This window comes from Erpetoichthys calabaricus, chromosome 12 (genome assembly GCF_900747795.2).
Source record: "Erpetoichthys calabaricus chromosome 12, fErpCal1.3, whole genome shotgun sequence".
Lineage (NCBI taxonomy): Eukaryota > Metazoa > Chordata > Cladistia > Polypteriformes > Polypteridae > Erpetoichthys > Erpetoichthys calabaricus.
Window position 1 is genome coordinate 8,471,480 of NC_041405.2, and position 18,676 is coordinate 8,490,155.

Here is an 18,676-nt window from a genome sequence, read left to right on the forward strand (position 1 = left end):
TGAGGATTCATCTGGATTCATTAGCTTGAGATTTCTCATTGGAGTATTGGATGTGGTGATGCTTCAATTCAGGAGTCAATGTTCAGGAGGTCATCAGTGGTACCACATAGCTGACTCATAATGGGAGGGCAGCTGAGGAGCCGCTGAGCTTGGGTTCTGTAAACATCTAACAAAAAAATATGTTGGTAAGAAAAACGTTAAACTGGGCAACAGAGGACAGGAAAACCATTACTTAGTATTTAAATCGTTTGTTTTTTTGGCTGTGCATGCTGTTAGTTTTATCGTAATAGTATAGGATGTGAATTCTTTGGGTTTCTTTCTTTTTTTTGATCTTCTATTGAATTTATTAAAAGCATATAACATTCCATACAATCAAGTCAAACTTAACAACGCTAAACTCAAATCAACCCACACCCATGAGAAAGAGAGAAAGGCCAACAGTCAGAACAAAACTGTTAACAGTAGTAAAGAGAGAAAGGGGTCTTTTCCCCCGATATAAGTGTTTATTCTAAATTGTTATTGATCAGGTCCTGCCAGATTTAAAAAAACGTTTTTAACAGATCCTCTAAGAGAGAATTTGATTTTTTCCAATTTCAAATAGTATATAACATCAGTTACCCACTGATTTAAAAGAGGTGAGCTAGGATTCTTCCAGTTGAGCAAGATAAGTCTATGTGCCAATAGTGAAGTAAAGGCAATTGCGGTTTGTTTGTCTTTCTCCACTTTAAGCTCCTCTGTGAGCCCACTAAACACACATGTTATTAGGAGTGATTGTGACACCAAGGCTGTCTGAAAAGTACTTAAAGATTTTTTTCCAGAATGATGTTAATTTAGTGCACACCCAAAAAATGTGGCCCAGTGAAGCTGGAGCTCGACTGCAACATTCGCAGGTTGGATCTTGCCCTGGAAACACTTTGGACAATTTTAAATGAGATAAATGCACTTGGGTGGCACAGTGGCGCAGTGGGTAGCGCTGCTGCCTTGCAGTTGGGAGACCTGGGTTCGCTACCTGGGTCCTCCCTGTGTGGAGTTTGCATGTTCTCCCCGTGTCTCCGTGGGTTTCCTCCCACAGTCCAAAGACATGCAGGTTAGGTGGATTGGCGATTCTAAATTGGCCTGTGTGTGTCCTGCGGTGGGTTGGCACCCTGCCTGGGATTAGTTCCTGCAGTCCCCTGTGACCCTGTGTTTGGATTCAGCGGGTTGGATAATGGATGGATAAATGTGCTTGATAAAAAAATTTCAGTTGAATAATTTAATGTTTTGCACATATAGAGCTGGAGTGAATTCTGTGCATGGCTGCCTTCCATTCTGTTTGAAATATTGAGTTAAAGATCCTTTTCCCACTCTACTCTGGGATCTTTTAAAGGGTTTCTTTATATGAGTAGGGGCAATGTTTGGATGGCATGGACAATCTGAATATCAGGAGATCAGGAGATCCCTTTAATTCATCCACATACAAATGGTCTTTTGAAGAGGAGGCCCCAGGGAACAACAATTGAAGGTCTGAGATGGTTTCATGTGCGTTACAGTAAATTCATGTTAAAGTAGTAACCAGTCAATGACCTGTAGTGCGTTGATTAAAAGTCAGTGCCAGTGAGTGTTCCTCTGGCCACCTTTAACATTTTCTTAACAATCTTGTCTGGCAGACTCTGTCTGTCCATACAGCTAATGGGACACCAGATGGCAGGCCGTGTGGAGTAGTGGTTAAGGCTTTGGACCTCAAACCCTGAGGCTGTGGGTTCAAACCCCACTACTGACAGACACTCTCTGACCTTGAGCAAGTCACTTGAACCAACTGTATCATAAATGTTGTAAGTCACCTTGGACAAAGGTGTTAGCCAAATAAGTAAATGTAATGTCAATGTATTAATAGACTACTCAGTAAAGTGGCCACTTACTTATATGGTGATTATGTTCCAAAATATAGTTTGGACTCACCATTGCTTACCCAATATGAACTTCTCTGGTTTAACCATAATTCCCACAAAAAGATGAATATTACTATTGATCTGAAAAATTCAGAATATAAGCTGGTAAAAATAAAAGGGTGTGGCAGTCAGTGGTATACATGAGAGATGAAAAGTAAACGCAGCATTCTGTACTGGACTTCAGGAAAAAAAATGAAATAAGACAAAATGGGACTTACCTTACACTTAATGCCTCGATACATGGCATAAGGGAATTAGAAAGAGCAGCAGCAGCAGCAGCCCAAAGCTACTAAGCACAATTGTAATTACTTCCATTAGGTGATAGCTTTCTTGATCTGTTAGAAAGATACAGATTGTGACGTTAAGCCCTTACACATGGAAGGATCTTCTTGGAACATCACTAATTTTCAGAGAAACACCGGAAATTACCAGAGCAAGTATTTCTTTTCAGTGCTTCCTCTTTATATGTCAGAGACCTTGAAGACATTCAAAGGTTTAACAGTTCTGTACTTTGACGTAGTCACGCAACATATTTAATATATTTAAAAATATATTTTTTTCTAATACATTGATTTTAAATGCATTTGACATACTGTATGTGAAAGGTTAATGAATATCTTACAAGGAACGCTTTGAAAACAACACTGGAGAAGGATGAAGACATTTTTCTGCAACCTACATATGTATCTTTTTATTTTTGTTTTCTACATTCAAGAGAACAACAACCCGGAATAATTCCTCCGAGCCCACCTTTAACCCTCCGCCAATTCTGCCCTTCCACGTCTCCAGGCTACATAGCAGCAAATATCGAGAAAATGGCTGTTATTTTAAGATGGGGCCCCTAAAAATTGTGAACAATTTCTGAATTTGTTTGATGATTTTAATAGACTTTGGCTGGATGAACTGCATTAACCAGATTCAGTAAATGAAAGAATGCAGATACTGTGGCTACAAGGGGTTGAACCAGCTCCCCAAACACCCAACACAACAGACACAATTCCGGCAACACACTTTCTCTCGTCTTCTCTCTGTCTCTTCCACCTCCACTCCTCCTAGCAAGCTTCGTCTTTTTCTTCCCAAATGGAGTGAGCCCGCTCCTTTTATGAAGCACCTGAAAGTGCTCCAGGTGTCCTGTAATCTCTTTTCTGGCAGCACTTCCGAGTTTGGCAGAAGTCCAGTAAAAAAGGGCTCAGCAGTTCTACATGTGCCCCCTGGCAGTGACCACGGACCCCAACTGGGCTGCCAGGGGGGCTACCCTCTGCTGTTCCGGTGAAGATAACGCCCCATACATTCTCTCTCCCCAGGTTCTTCCATCAGGAAAGCATCCCAGCCTCCCGTCACAATACATTTTCTAGCAACTAATTAAAGAATATATTCAATTCCAATTTTTTGTTCTGACGTCAAGAATCTAGTTTATAAAATGTCATGATTCAGTTTTGACAGATCTTGTGAAATTTTGTGGGAAATTTCTTCTTGTGGTCTGAAAATAAGATATTTGTGATGTCATCATGGAGCCATTTGGTCACTGTATTTTAACTCATTGCTTTATGCCTTAATAGTTTTTGTTATCATGCCCTCTGCCAGTCATGTGACACCAGAAGAGATCATTCAGTCCATTGATTTCATTTATTTAGCTAAAAACTAAGCTCTCCCAATATCTCATTAAGATTCTTCTTAAATTTTCTCAGTCAGAACAAAACTGTTAACAGTAGTAAAGAGAGAAAGGGGTCTTTTCCCCCCGGTATAAGTGTTTATTCTAAATTGTTATTGATCAGGTCCTGCCAGATTTAAAAAAAAGTTTTTAACAGATACTCTAAGAGAGAATTTGATTTTTTCCAATTTCAAATACTATATAACATTGGTTACCCACTGATTTAAAAGAGGTGAGCTAGGATTCTTCCAGTTGAGCAACTCCATGTCTCATTTGTTTGTTCCAGAGTCCCACAACTCTTTGTGTAAAGAAGTACTTCCTGGTGTCATTCGTAAATGCCCTGCCCCTTAATTTTCACTGGAGTCCTGGAGGTTTCATGCACCACTGTTCAGAAAAATGGTACCACAGTAGCTTAGGTGTCAAAGTTTTGAATTTAAAGCTCTTAAGTAATTAGCAGTTTAGGTAGGGGAAGACTAATAGGGAGAGAGAGAACATTTTCCCTTGTTTTTGACTTTCTTCTTCTTCTTTCGGTGTTTCCCGTTAGGGGTTGCCACAGTGGATCGTATTTGTTTTTGACTTTGATATTTGATATTCATCACGGTGGCGCAGTGAGTAGCGCTGTTGCCTCGCAGTTAGGAGACTCGGGTTCGCTTCCCGGGTCCTTCCTGCCTGGAGTTTGCATGTTCTCCCCGTGTCTGCGTGGGTTTCCTCCGGGTACTCTGGTTTCCTCCCACAGACCAAAGACATGCAGGTTAGGTGCATTGGCGATTCTGGTGTGTGTGTGCCCTGTGGTGGGCTGGCACCCTACCAGGGGTTTGTTTCCTGCCTTGCGCCCTGTGTTGGCTGGGATTGGATCCAGCAGACCCCCGTGACCCTGTAGTTAGGATATAGCAGGTTGGATAATGGATGAATGAATGTTCATTTTTTTGATTTGCCAATTGGTATTTAAGATATCTTCTGGTATTTCATCCTTTTCCTTGTCCATAGACAACATCCATGTCTGCTTCTCCTTGTATTAAATGCTAAGGAATGTGTTCATCCGTCACACAATAATTCACAAAGCACTAGGACATGAATCTTGATCTTGGTTGTCATTGAAAGCAAAACATTTGGGTAGTGACAAACTCTGCAAAGTTATCAGACTTCATGCCTTTCTTATAAGAAACTGCTCGAGAAGGTGACACAGCTAAAAGAAAAGCAATGGCGATGACATCTGCTGACCATCAAGCACATTGTTGAGGCCACTCGTAGCAGGAAGAACAAGAACAGCGTACCCATCTTCTGAGCATCAAGTGCAGGAAATGAAATATACACACAACAAAAAGAGACAAATTCCCCTGCAAACTGACCTGTGCTCCTGTCCTCACACCAAAGTGACTATTATGATCACAAAATAAAATGCTATACACCATGATGGCACAAAAGAGAACTCCAGCTGCGACATCTCCTAAACATCAACCCAAAAAAGGAGGCGCTTCAGTCAGCAAGAATAATGAGAGGTAAGCCTGAATACAGAGCCTTTGAGCATATCGACGTGCCACATATACTCCAAAGGTAGGAATGCAGAGACATGTACTCCAACAAGCGAGGAACTTGTCAAATATTCACAGCTTCCACGCAAGCTTTGTTTTTTACAGCCTTACACCCTTGTTTGATTGAGGGGCACTCCATTGGAAGTTACATCATCAACATGCCCACTATGAGGCAATATTTTTTCATACTGCAAACTAAAGAATGTTCAGCTTGCTCTATATGAACCACATTTATTTGAGGACTGGTGGTCCGTGTTTGTTTCCTAGTAATAATTCATCTCACGATACATTCTTTAATTCATTCTCTGCTTGCAAAATCTTCACATCCTTATCTTTAAATCTTTAGAATCTTTACATTGAAGTTATATTTACAAAAAATAGATGGTTGTTTAAATTTTCTTTTATCTTGCTTCAGATGCCTTTGACCTTTAGGGGCAATTAAGGTGTTAACCAAGAAGTGCAGTGAAACTGAGTTTCTGAGTTCAAGCCTCTCGTACAATGTGACCATTTCATGAGGAGACATCCTGAACAGGACTAGGCTCACCGTGTGCTCAGAAGACACATCTGTCTCTTACCTTTAAAAGTAAAAACGTCAGGTTCAACAAGGGGCTTCTCAAGATCTTCAGCTTCACCCTCACATGAGAAGTCCTCTGAATAGTTCAATGTGACGATCAAATTACACACACACTCCCTCACCCCCTCACAATCGTTTCTCTCAACAGTTTCTCCTTTTCTTTTCCAGCTCACGGTGGCCTTACTGAGGAGGCAGCTGTCCAGCGTACAGGTGACACTCTCCTTTTGGCCCCTTTGGAGAACTCTGGGTGAAACTGTCAGAGTTGGTTCTGTAGAGGGAAGATAACAGAGTCAGTTACATGTTACTGTGACTCCTTCTTGCTCAGATATTAGTCATGTGTACAGAGAGTGGCTTGAAATTACTGTCTGTGCACATTAATCCTTTCTATTTGCAAAATTAATATAAATTTTAGTTTAGACTCAAGTGCACACTTCTATCTACTGGCCAAGGACTTTTTTTTGCTTGGATTAGTAAATGGTTAAAAAACAGCACTGTGGAAAAATAGCTTACTGTGCATTACAAAACATTCAGCCTGCATGCCTAAATGAAAATGACCAATTTCAGAACCTTTAAACTCTGGGGAATTCTGTACTGAATAATAACACACTTTCACATGATAGACTAGAGTTAAAAAGGTGGAAAACTGGAAAACGTTTAAAAAAGTAGTTTGTGTAGTGCTTTGTTGAGACGGCACTAAGAGAACAGGAGAAAGAAAAATAAAATTAATAAGTTAATCAGGAAAACCACCTCTGTTCTGAGCACTGGCTAGGACTCTCTGGGGGCAGAAGAAGGAAGACAAATTTTAGAAAAGCTGCTGGTCACCATGAATAGGTCTCAGACCCTCTGAATGATACACTACCTACCAAGCAGGTTTAGCAAAATGCTGATTATACCAAAGTGTTCCAGTGTCACAGCCACAAGCCTTTATTACCTGCCAGTGTTAGGTTAATAGATTGTAAATGAATAGTCAATTTGGGGATTTATCACAATGTCTATCTATCTATCTATCTATCTATCTATCTATCTATCTATCTATCTATCTATCTATCTATCTATCTATCTATCTATCTATCTATCTATCTATTGTGAGACACACCCGGACACCACCAGACTGAGGCCACATCTTTATAAAAGCACTCGTTTATTTTCAAATAAACACAGTCCTGCACAACACACACAGTGCTCCCAGCACTAACCACCTCTAATCCGGGCCTTTCTCTCCCTGTCCGTGGGCCACCTTTCCTATCTCCACGGGAGCTTCGTCCTGCTCCCACTCCCGACTCTCGCTCCCTGATTGTAGGGAGGCGGCCCCTTTTATTTCCACCCGGATGTGCTCCAGGTGCCTGATGACATCCTTCTGGCAGCACTTCCTGGTGTGGCGGAAGTGCTGCTCTTGCACCCAGAAGCACTCCGGCCATCCCTGGAAGGATCTTCCTCCATCTTCCCGGACGTGGCAGAAGTAAACCGTGGTCCTTTCCAGATCCAGGGCGGTTGCCCCCTTGTGGCCCGGAGAACGTATACACCACCTCCCGGTCCTTCCAGGCGTCCCAACTGGGTCTGTCTCCCAGCCTCCTATGACACTATCTATCTATCTATCTATCTATCTATCTATCTATCTATCTATCTATCTATCTATCTATCTATCTATCTATCTATCTATCTATCTATCTATCTATCTATCTATCTATCTATCTATCTATCCTCACAGGTGGTGCAGTGGTAGTGCTGCTGCTTTGCAGTAAGGAGACAGCGGAAGATTGTGGGTTCACTTCCCGGTTCCTCCCTGTGTGGATAGCGCTTTGAGTACTGAGAAAAGCGCTATATAAATGTAATGAATTATTATCTATCTAACTATCTAATAATTCTGTATATTCTTATATATTTCTGTTTAACATATGTAGACATACAGTATCAAGATTTAATCTTCATTTAAACAGTAAATGGATACATAAAGGTGGTATAACAAACATCTTGCCATATTTAAATTTTGTAGTCTATTGTCTTACAACGTGTATATAAACATCTATGCGTGGAAGTGTGTGTGTCTGTCTGTCTTGCCCAGAAATGCGAGGCTACAGCATGAAGCTCAATCAGCTGACAAGGCGGCCCCAAGTTCATTATTTGGAAAAAGAAAGAAGGACGAGGCTACGGCATGAAGCTGAAAGAAAGCGACTCCGTTGCCAAAGTGAAACCATCAAGGAAAGACAAATGAGAGAGAACCTCACTTAGTTGCTGATAAACAAGGGAGGGCGAGCACGTCTGCAAAACGAAACCGCCAACTCTGCATTTCAATTTTTTTCTGACGATTTCAATATTTTTTAGGAGCCTGGATTGTTTACAGCATGGCCTTACACAGCTAGTCTTTGAGGCTACAACATGACGCTCAAAGAAAGTGACTCTGTTGCCAAAGTGAAACTGGTGACAAAAGAGAAACCCACTTAGCTGCTGAAAGACAACAGAGGCGAGCACGTCGGCAAAACGAAACTGCAGAGAAAAGAGAACCTCGCTTAGCCGCTATAATCACAATAACCGATGTGATTGATTGATTGAAGTGCCACAATCCATGGTTTCTAGAAGCCTGGGCTTTTTACAGCACGGGCTTACACAGCTAGTGTAAAATAAATAAACACAAATGCAAATTTCACATATGGATAAAGTAAGCGCACCCCTTGATTTATCACTGCCAAAATTAGAATCAGGTGCTCCAGATGAAGTGCAAATGAGTGATCAGAACATCATTAGAGAGGGTCTTAGAGAAATCCTTCTTATTTACACCTTGGCCATTTAGTTTGGTTTGCACCTTGTTGTTGAAGTGCGTGTTACTACCATGCTGACTGAAATCAAAAGAGCTCTCTGAAGCCTTCAGAAAAAAAAGTTTAATGATGTCTCTGAGCCTGGTAAGGGATTTAGAAAGATTTCCAACTCAACCATTCCACTGCCCAGAAGATCAAATACAAATACAAAAAAGATTTCAAACATCTGCCAGCTTGTCCAGGCCAGGCCGTCCGAAGAAGTTCAGCCTGAAAGCAGAGTGCAAGATGGAAGAAGTCTTTCCCAAGTCTAGAATTTAATCCTGGGGCCTCCAGGTAGCTCTTGACATAGCAGATGTCAAAGTGTATGAGTCTAGCATTAGAAAGAGGCCTGGTGTGCCAGGAGGAAACCATTTCTGTGTATTTGTTCTTATTTCAGTATGAAGTGTTACTTACTGCAGGGCTGGAGGTGAATTTCTGTTGCGCTCTTATCCAAAGCCTCGTGGTTCACCAGACAGCAGAAGGACATCCCCTCGTCCCCAGTGACTGGCGTATAGTTGTATCTGCTCACTGCATTGAAAGTACCATTTGAATTTTCACTCAGCAGTGGAGTCTCTTGATGTGGAAGACTTTTGTTGTCTTTAATCCACTCTAATGAAATGGTGTTAGGGTAAAAGTCGTGTGCGTGGCACTCCAGTATATTAATCTGACCAATCACTAGCAGTGGAGACTTCAGGGAGACTTGAGGAGAAGCTGTGAGAAAATTAAAAAAAAACATTGGAATGAGTTGCTCTTCCAGCCAAGTGTCAGTGGCTGCTTTCCAATTGAGCTGAACACTTGCCACAGTCACATGGGGGGTCATCATTTATTGAAACCGTGAAAAAAGTGCATGTGGTACATTTTCTTCCAAAGATCTAATCATGTGCTACTCACAGCACTACAAACATGCCAAGCAGTTCCATTGGTGTGCACCTTAAGGTCGACCTTTGTTGCAAGCAGAACTGCACACACTCATAATGAGGCCTTTTCACAAGGAACCAAAAGGAAGCAGGCTAAGCATGGCTCTTGATTTTATTTTATTCCCTGAAACCACCTAAGAATGCTCATGGCTTGTTTGGTTGCTTTTTTGCATATGATGGTGACAATGATGTCACTGTAGTTTCAGCCTTTGTTGGAAACCATATTATATTCATTTAATTTATTACTACTATAATAAATGCCATACATCTCTTAATTCAATAATCTAATATTATCACCAGAGAGTCCCGAGGCTTTGGAAAACATCTTGCATCACCCCAGTCCCAAAGGTATCACGTCCTAGTGAGCTGAATGACTTTCGGCCTGTTGCTCTGACATCACACGTGATGAAGACCATGGAGAGGCTGCTGCTTCACCACCTGAGGCCACAGGTTCAACAGCCCTCGACCCTCTGCAGTTTGCATATCAGGAGAAGGTGGGAGCGGAGGATGCCATCATCTACATGCTACATCGATCCCTCTCTCACTTGGACAGAGGCAGTGGTGCTGTAAGAATTATGTTTCTAGACTTCTCTAGCGCCTTCAACACAATCCAACCTCTGCTCTTTAGGGACAAGCTGACAGAGATGGGAGTAGATTCATACCTGGTGGCATGGATCGTGGACTTTCTTAAAGACAGACCTCAGTATGTGCGTCTCAGGAACTGCACGTCTGAAATTGTGGTCAGCAACACAGGAGCGTCACAAGGGACTGAACTTTCTCCGATCCTGTTCAGCCTGTATACATCGGACTTCCAATACAACTCAGAGTCCTGCCATGTGCAAAAGTTCGCTGATGACACTGCTATTGTGGGCTGGATCAGGAGTGGGCTGGAGGATGAGTACAGGGACCTAATCAATGACTTTGTTAAATGGTGCAACTCAAACCACCTACAACTGAACACCAGCAAAACCAAGGAGCTGGTGGTGGATTTTAGGAGGCCCAGACCCCTCATGGACCCCGTGATCATCAGAGGTGACTGTGTGCAGATAGTGCAGACCTATAAATACCTGGGAGTGCAGCTGGATGATAAATTAGACCGGACTGCCAATACTGATGCTCTGTGTAAGAAAGGACAGAGCAGACTATACTTCCTTAGAAGGCTGGCGTCCTTCAACATCTGCAATAAGATGCTGCAGATGTTCTATCAGACGGTTGTGGCGAGCGCCCTCTTCTACGCGGTGGTGTGCTGGGGAGGCAGCATTAAGAAGAAAGACGCCTCACGCCTGGACAAACTGGTGAGGAAGGCAGGCTCTATTGTTGGCATGGAGCTGGACAGTTTGACATCTGTGGCAGAGCGACGGGCGCTCAGCAGGCTCTATCAATTATTGAAAATCCACTGCATCCACTAAACAGTATCATCTCCAGACAGAAGAGCAGCTTCAGCGACAGACTGCTGTCACCGTCCTGCTCCACTGACAGACTGAGAAGATCGTTCCTCCCCCAAACTATGCGACTCTTCAATTCCACCCGGGGGGTAAACGTTAACATTATATAAAGTTATTGTCTGTTTTAACCTGCATTATTATTAATCTTTAATTTAATATTGTTTCTTTATCAGTATGCTGCTGCTGGAGTATGTGAATTTCCCCTTTCCTCCTTTACCTAAACTCTCCTATACTTATTTTCTTGTTTACTATTTCTATTGGAGGTTTAACTTGCAACTCAAGTTTTGTTCTCATTGTTAAATGGTACATTTGGTGCCACAAGTTACAAATCATTGCTTATTGTTTTTAACCAGGTTGCTATGCTCTGACGACCCTCAGTGCATTTTGCGTGACATCATTGTCATTAACAGTACACGTTTCAGTGTTATGTATTTTCTTCTTGTTCAAGGTTGTGGATTTCACCTAAAGCAAACCTTTGTGCGTTGCTGTGCCTATTCGAATTAGCCCCTTTCACATCCAATACAATGGCAGAATTGTGGAACAAGAGCTTCTATGGTGCTCAGATTTCAAAACTAAAACCGCCTTACCTGATTTTTCAGCAGGTTTCCAACAGATGAAGCACAGAGCATCACATCAGTCCGAGAAATCAAAAGAGATGAAAGCTAAGAAGTTTGAATGTGTGTTGCTGGTACTTCAAGCCTGATGAATTCATAAAGTTTATGTACTTCCTTAAGGTTGATACTGTGCTGAGCCTTAATGACAGGAACAGTCTCAATGTTACCATACGAGAGTCTGCACTGATGATAAACAGCACAGCGGGTCCCTTCTCAGTGGAACACAACTCTATGTTGTTACCCACTCCTGATTTGTTTAAACAACTTCTTCTAACTAACAATGTACTGTATGTATGTTTAAAACCACATCTAATGCTGTATGGCTATATTTTTCATGGCAGGAATTTAATAATAACAACAACCATATAAAAAAAACTTTTGAAACAATATGAAGATAAATGGTCACAAGAAGTAGTGATGAGCAAATCTGCAAAATTGTGAAAATGTTTGGGAATTTAACTTGACTATTTTTGAGTGAAATATAATAGTGATGTACCAGTTGCAATGTTAAAACAAGAAAAAGGTATTAGAATCAAGCAAAATTATCTGCCAATATAGTGAGAAAGTTTAATTTGTTAACTTGTTAAATTTTCTAAAAATGAGATTTTATATCTTACACATACAAATCTACTCAAGTCAGTTATTCTTAAAATAAAAAAAACAAGATCTATTATTTCTTTTCAAGATTATCTGGCTTGTTAAGATTTCATTTTTTGCAGTGTAAGCACTGCACTTTTTTGGAACGTTTGTTTTTTGGTTGGTTTGTAATAAAAGCACTAATTACTTTGCACTATCCCGTTGCTTGGAGTGTTTTGTCCCCATCTGCCACGTTCATCTCAGTTACAGTACTGATTAACAGATAGGTTTATAATCTTGAGGATCGAGTTGAGGTCAGAGGTGTGTGGCAGATAGCAGATTACTCCAAATGTCTGTACAAATCTTGGAATTTTCCTGTTTATTACCTATCTGTTATCTTGTATATGAGAAGGCCCCAGGGTATGATTTAATATATATTACAATAAACTGACATCTGCTAAAATAGTATGAGCAAACATTAAATGTGAAAATAAGTTGGCTGAAGCTGTTATCATACGAAAGTCAATAAACTTACCTAGGACTTCCTCCATGAACACTGTATAACCTTTGTACAGTCTTGATGCTTTTGCTGTGTATTACTCTTCAGCAATACTTCTCACACTGCTAACATCAATTACTGGAAGTGAAAAGTGAGAGGGAGGACAAACACAATACGTTGCTGGCTTACTAACAGGTTTACCCATCAATGTATAATTTCCAATTTTCGTGAAAAGGGGTAATTATTAGGATTTCAGATTTCTTGGTTAGTGTCTTGATTTGATAAACATTTTTTTATCTCACTTATTATTGAATTTAGCTTGTCCTTTGACTTTGTTTTACATCTCCTTGTCTTCATAAAATTTACTTGTTCTCTCTTTTTGAGTTTGTATCAGGACAGAACTGGACTAAGCAGGTCTCGCAATGGATTAAATGGACTGTTGTCTTAAATTCAAATGACAATGGACTTTATCATTAAGCAACTAGTGTCATTTCTGGTCATTCTCATGCCATCTGCCAACTCAAGTGAAGAATGTTTTATTATTGTGATGCCATACATATACATGTATTATCAGTAAACACAGGTCAACAAAATCATGAGGCCTTGCTAAAGTACAAGCCTCTTACCGGTAACTTTAAGCTGCACATCCTTCTTCTTCAGGACTGGAGTCTCATACACTTCACACTCATAGTCTCCTTCATCCTCAATGGTGACGTCTGGAATCAGCAGAGAGGCATTTCCATTTTGCAGCTCATGTTCAAACAGCTTTGCCTTGCTGGTGATTTTCGCCTTCCTGTCTTTATACTGTACCAGCTCTGCCTCACCTCGTCTCCAAGTTATAATGATGTACTTCAGGCCTTGTTCTGGGGCTGACAGAGTGAAAGCACAGGGTAGCACAACCTCAGAGTGGAGATGTACCCTGACTTCAGGCTGAGGAGCATACACTTGGAATTGGGGTGCTGCAGCTTAAATAGACAGGTCATGATCACGGATTGAGCAGCATGAGGAAAAAAATTATTACAAACAAATCCATCACAATATTCCAAACAGCTTTGCCACTTTTAAAATATAAAAAGACTTATCAGCTTTAAATGACAGCCACACAAAGCCAATCTCAGACTTTCTCCACAAGTTTAAATAAGGCAGATTCTCTTGGATTTGGTCAGACCACTTAATTACTTTGTGCCTTTTGTAAAAAGTATTTTAAACACGTAAAACTGCTTTGTACATTCACATTAGATTATTTAACAAAGTAACAGCATCTGTTATATGTTATCCAGAGTATGCAGTTTATGAAAGACTAGTTCTTGTACTTGAAGCTTCAGTTTTAGCTCCTTCCATCACATACTTAATCAGTTTCAGGGTTGTGGAGCTGGAACCAGACGTGGACAGGGGTTACAGCACCACAAGTTAATGCTGGCATTTATAGATTATAAAACACTATTAGGAAAAGAGCTTTGTGAAGGAAGAAAAATAATGGGCATTTATACTCCTTGATCATCACAGATAAATATCCAACAGTAGTAACCCACGTACCACCCTGTGAATTGAAGCATAGTTTTTACGTTAATTTATATCTACTCTCTATATATAAAATCCTAAGCCTAAAAGTGCAACAATTTTGTGCACCGTTTTTAATGTGACGTTTTTATGTCATGCTTTAAATCGGGCTTATTTTAAAACCTGCACATATATGTTTGGTATCATTCTTTTCAGAATTTATCGAACTTTAATGTGATGTTGTTAGATTTTCAGATTCTTATTCCGTTTTTAAATTATAAACTAAAAAATATCAAGAACACAAGTCCAGCGAGACGAGACTTTGTGCCAAGAGATTTAACCAGGTCCGGGGCCGGAAATAAAAGACAAAGAGTAAGATGGTTGCTGTACAGGCTTTTAAATGTTTGAAGCGCCATGCAAGATGAAGATCACACAGCACGGCAGCAGCAGCAGCAAGCCAGCAGCTGATCGAGGTAAAAAAAACTGTATTTGTTTCCCATTGTATCACCATTTAAGAGGGGGTTTTGGAACAGCGACCGTGACTCCTTGGGGTGTGTTCAGCTCCCCTCTTCACAATGCAAGTGGCAGAGACGCAAAGTGGCTGGCGCGTAGTGCAGGCCGGATGGGTTGGTGAGTGAAGCAAGCAGGGGGCAAACTCCCTAGCACAGCGTTTCTCAACCTTTAAGTATCTGCGACCCGAGTTTTCATAACAGTTTTAATCGCGCTCCCCTAACGTTTTTTTGAAAGGAGCCAACTAATACCAATTTGTTCTTTTTTAATTAATGATATATCATAGATGCATATTTTATTATACCAACTTAACTTTTATTGACATTTATCTAACTCTATATTTATTTTTCTAGTATCAGAATGTAGTTTAAGTTAATTTGTTTTGTATTTTTCATATTTTCGATTCTTGTTTTCTTTTTTTCACATCTTCGTGCCCTCTTTTTTGTTACAGTTTGAGAAGAGCTGCCCTAGCATGTAATATTTTTATTTTTAAGGTTAGGTTGTCTTTTGACTATTACAAGTTTTTGCACCATCCAAATAAATGCCATCGAATTTGTCAGAATTATCATCCTTCCTTCCACAATGTTTATTTAAATAAACTACTTGTGAAAAACTATTTCATATCGATAGTCTTGGGCCCATGAGTAAACAGAGCAGACTAAAACAAATCTCATTTAAATAAAACAATTTCTATGGCAGTTATTGTCAGACACAGGTCAGTCTGTTTTTGAAGGATATGGAGATAAGTCCTGGATCAAAAACAACAGGCCTGTGATAAGACAAACACAATATAACGGGTTTGAAAAAGACTGGTTGAATATTGTGGAAGCCACTGTTTCTAAAATGTTCCATATTGCTAGGATGCTTCCTCCCAGGAACTCTACTCAACTAAAAAAACGTATAATTCTCTGACAAAAATAGTAACTTCATGAGGTCAAAAATCTATTTTGATTTTCCACAGACACACACATATAGACACCATGCTAAAATCAACTTTTTTGATGTTTTGAAACAGAATATGAGCTTAACTAAATAGCAATTTTTTTTTACCACATCACCAAACTTTATTTACATTTTCATATTTATTACAATAATTAAAAGGAACATGCATAGGTAGCACAGTTGGGTACTGATTACCACCGCTTCCTTGCAGCTCCAATAACCTGAATCTGATCCCAGGCACATTTTCTATCTGTGTGAATTCATTTTCCTCAAACATCTCAAACATGTGCCATTGTTAAACAGCCATTCCAAAACTGTCTGGTATGAGTTACTGACTTGCAGTATACTGGACTTTTCTGTCGTCTCGGAGAGCTTCCTGCCTTATGTCTGCTATTGCTGATCTGGATCCTCACATCATCATGGCTGAAGTGGGTTCAGAAGATCAACAGATGGATAGTAGACTCATGAATAATGGCATCTGAAAGCAAATTAGCCCTTTTGGGAATCTCTGTGTCACAAATTGATAGTTCATCCACTGCCGCTATTGACAAGAGATCAGCAAGAACATGTTTGGTGAATAAACTGGATGGCTATGGTGAGAAAACTACTGAACTCTTCTCTTTCTTTCTTTCTTTCTTTCTTTCTTTCTTTCTTTCTTTCTTTCTTTCTTTCTTTCTTTCTTTCTTTCTTTCTTTCTTTCTTTCTTTTGTAGAAGGAAATTTTTTTATATTAGCATAAAAATAGCAAATTAACATAAAGAGCCATAAAAAGTAATTAAAAGCTTCTAAAACATTAGATTAACCATAAATAAGAATGTTGAGGAAATAAGATAGGTCAAGTAAATAGTTAAGTAAAAATCAGTCATTTCGCATTATTTTTTAAGCTTACAGTAGAATTGCTAGTGTGGGAAAAGAACAGATAAAGATAAGAAGGTTGAGAACACCTGTGTCAGAGATAGGAAGCTAAAAGGGGCCAGCTGAAATATTGAATCAGCAAAGATGGCAAAAAGGCATTGCTGCCAAGGTCAGGTGAAGTAATGCAAGGAAAATGACAAAATATGTTCTATATATATATATACTAGCAAAATACCCGCGCTTCGCAGCGGAGAAGTAGTGTGTTAAAGAGGTTATGAAAAAAAAAGGAAACATTTTAAAAATAACGTAATATGATTGTCAATGTAATTGTGTTGTCATTGTTATGAGTGTTGCTGTCTTTTATATATATAATATACACACACACACACATAAACATATATATACATATACATATATATACATATCTACATATACACATATCTACATATATATATATATACATATACACATCCACATATATATACATACATATATATATACACATATCAACATATATATATACACACATACATAAACACACACATATACATACACACACACACACACACATATATATATATATATATATATATATATATATATATATATATATATATATATATATATATATATATACATATATATATATATATATATATACAAACACAGACACATATATATACATAAATATTTACATATCTACATATATACACATCTACATATATATACACGTATATATACATATCTACATATATATATATATATATATATATATATATATATATATATATATATATATATATATATATATATATATCTAGACATACATACATAGATAGATTGACACATATATATATATATGTAATTGTGTTGTCATTGTTATGAGTGTTGCTGTCATATATATATATATATATATATATATATATATATATAGCAAAATACCCACGCTTCGCAGCGGAGAAGTAGTGTGTTGAAGAGGTTATGTAAACATATATATATACATATACATATATACATATATATACATATCTACATATACAGATATCTACATATAGCAAAATACCCACGCTTCGCAGCGGAGTAGTGTGTTAAAGAGGTTATGTAACTATATATATATACATAAACATATATACATATATATATACATATCTACATATACACATATCTACATATATATATATATATATATACATATACACATCCACATATACATATATATATATACATATACAAATTTACATATCTACATATATATATATATATATAGATATAAATATAGACATACATTCACATATATAGTTTACGTGATGACGCGATACGTGACTCCGCCTCCTCCATTAGAGTATATGGACAAAAAACATGTTCCAGTTATGACCATTACGCGTAGAATTTCGAAATGAAACCTGCCTAACTTTTGTAAGTAAGCTGTAAGGAATGAGCCTGCCAAATTTCAGCCTTCCACCTACACGGGAAGTTTGAGAATTAGTGATGAGTCAGTCAGTCAGTCAGTCAGTGAGTCAGTAAGGGCTTTGCCTTTTATTAATATGTATAGATTTAGAAAAATTAGTAATACTAGAATTTAACCTACATACTGAAATTAAAATCAAGCATGCCACGCAAATGATTAAATAAAGGCACATGCTATAGTTCAATTTTAATTAAAGTTTAAGCTTCAGGCCACTAATACAAAAATTTGGAAAGATAAAGGAAATCCATATATGGAATTGAAGCCTTGGCCAGTTAGAGAAAAAACAGCATAGAAAGTAACATACCAGGAGGGGGCCAACAATAGGAAAATAAAGAGATAATAAGAGTTCCCATGGAAACCCAAGGTTTGGCCGGACAGGAGTTGTGGGGAGTCAGAGGGGATGAGCAAAAGAGCTCATTTGAGCGAGATCAAAGAAAATAGGAAATGACATCAGAAAAGCCAAAAGATGGTAAGAGGAAGCCTTCTGTCCAGCTTTAGACCAATCAAAATAAGCAGAACAGAAACCTAGAGAAAACAATGGACAGTAAAGCTAGGTGCAGAATGAGCTAATTGAGCAAGGACAGAGTGATAAGAAAATGATATATAAGTTTTGGATTTTGAATCGTTTGAGGCTCAGCTCAATTTGGCCATATTGGGTTGAGTCCTTGTTATTTTTTATTATTTTTATGCTTATTTTATTGCAATAAAACTGTAAACTCTGTTTGCCTATCCTGAGACTCCTAATAGAATTTATTTCAGGTAAAAAGCCTTCTGGTGAAGATTTTTCGCCACGACACTTCTTTCTTTCTTTCTTTCTTTCTTTCTTTCTTTCTTTCTTTCTTTCTTTCTTTCTTTCTTTCTTTCTTTCTTTCTT

At 38.7% G+C, this 18,676-nt stretch overlaps 1 protein-coding gene across 1 annotated transcript in view; it reads right to left on the minus strand.

Annotated features, from left to right (window-relative positions):
• The window catches only part of LOC114662264 (tapasin-related protein-like), a 24,028-nt gene continuing 5,352 nt past the window's right edge, over positions 1-18,676 (minus strand). Inside the window, exons 2-6 of the mRNA XM_051934896.1 lie at positions 13,155-13,493; positions 8,892-9,188; positions 5,687-5,953; positions 2,147-2,263; positions 1-156 (exon numbers count right to left, since the gene is read on the minus strand). Coding sequence (XP_051790856.1) covers positions 2,154-2,263; positions 5,687-5,953; positions 8,892-9,188; positions 13,155-13,493 — 1,013 coding nt within the window. The 3' untranslated portion in view covers positions 1-156; positions 2,147-2,153. The remainder of the gene's footprint in view (positions 157-2,146; positions 2,264-5,686; positions 5,954-8,891; positions 9,189-13,154; positions 13,494-18,676) is intronic.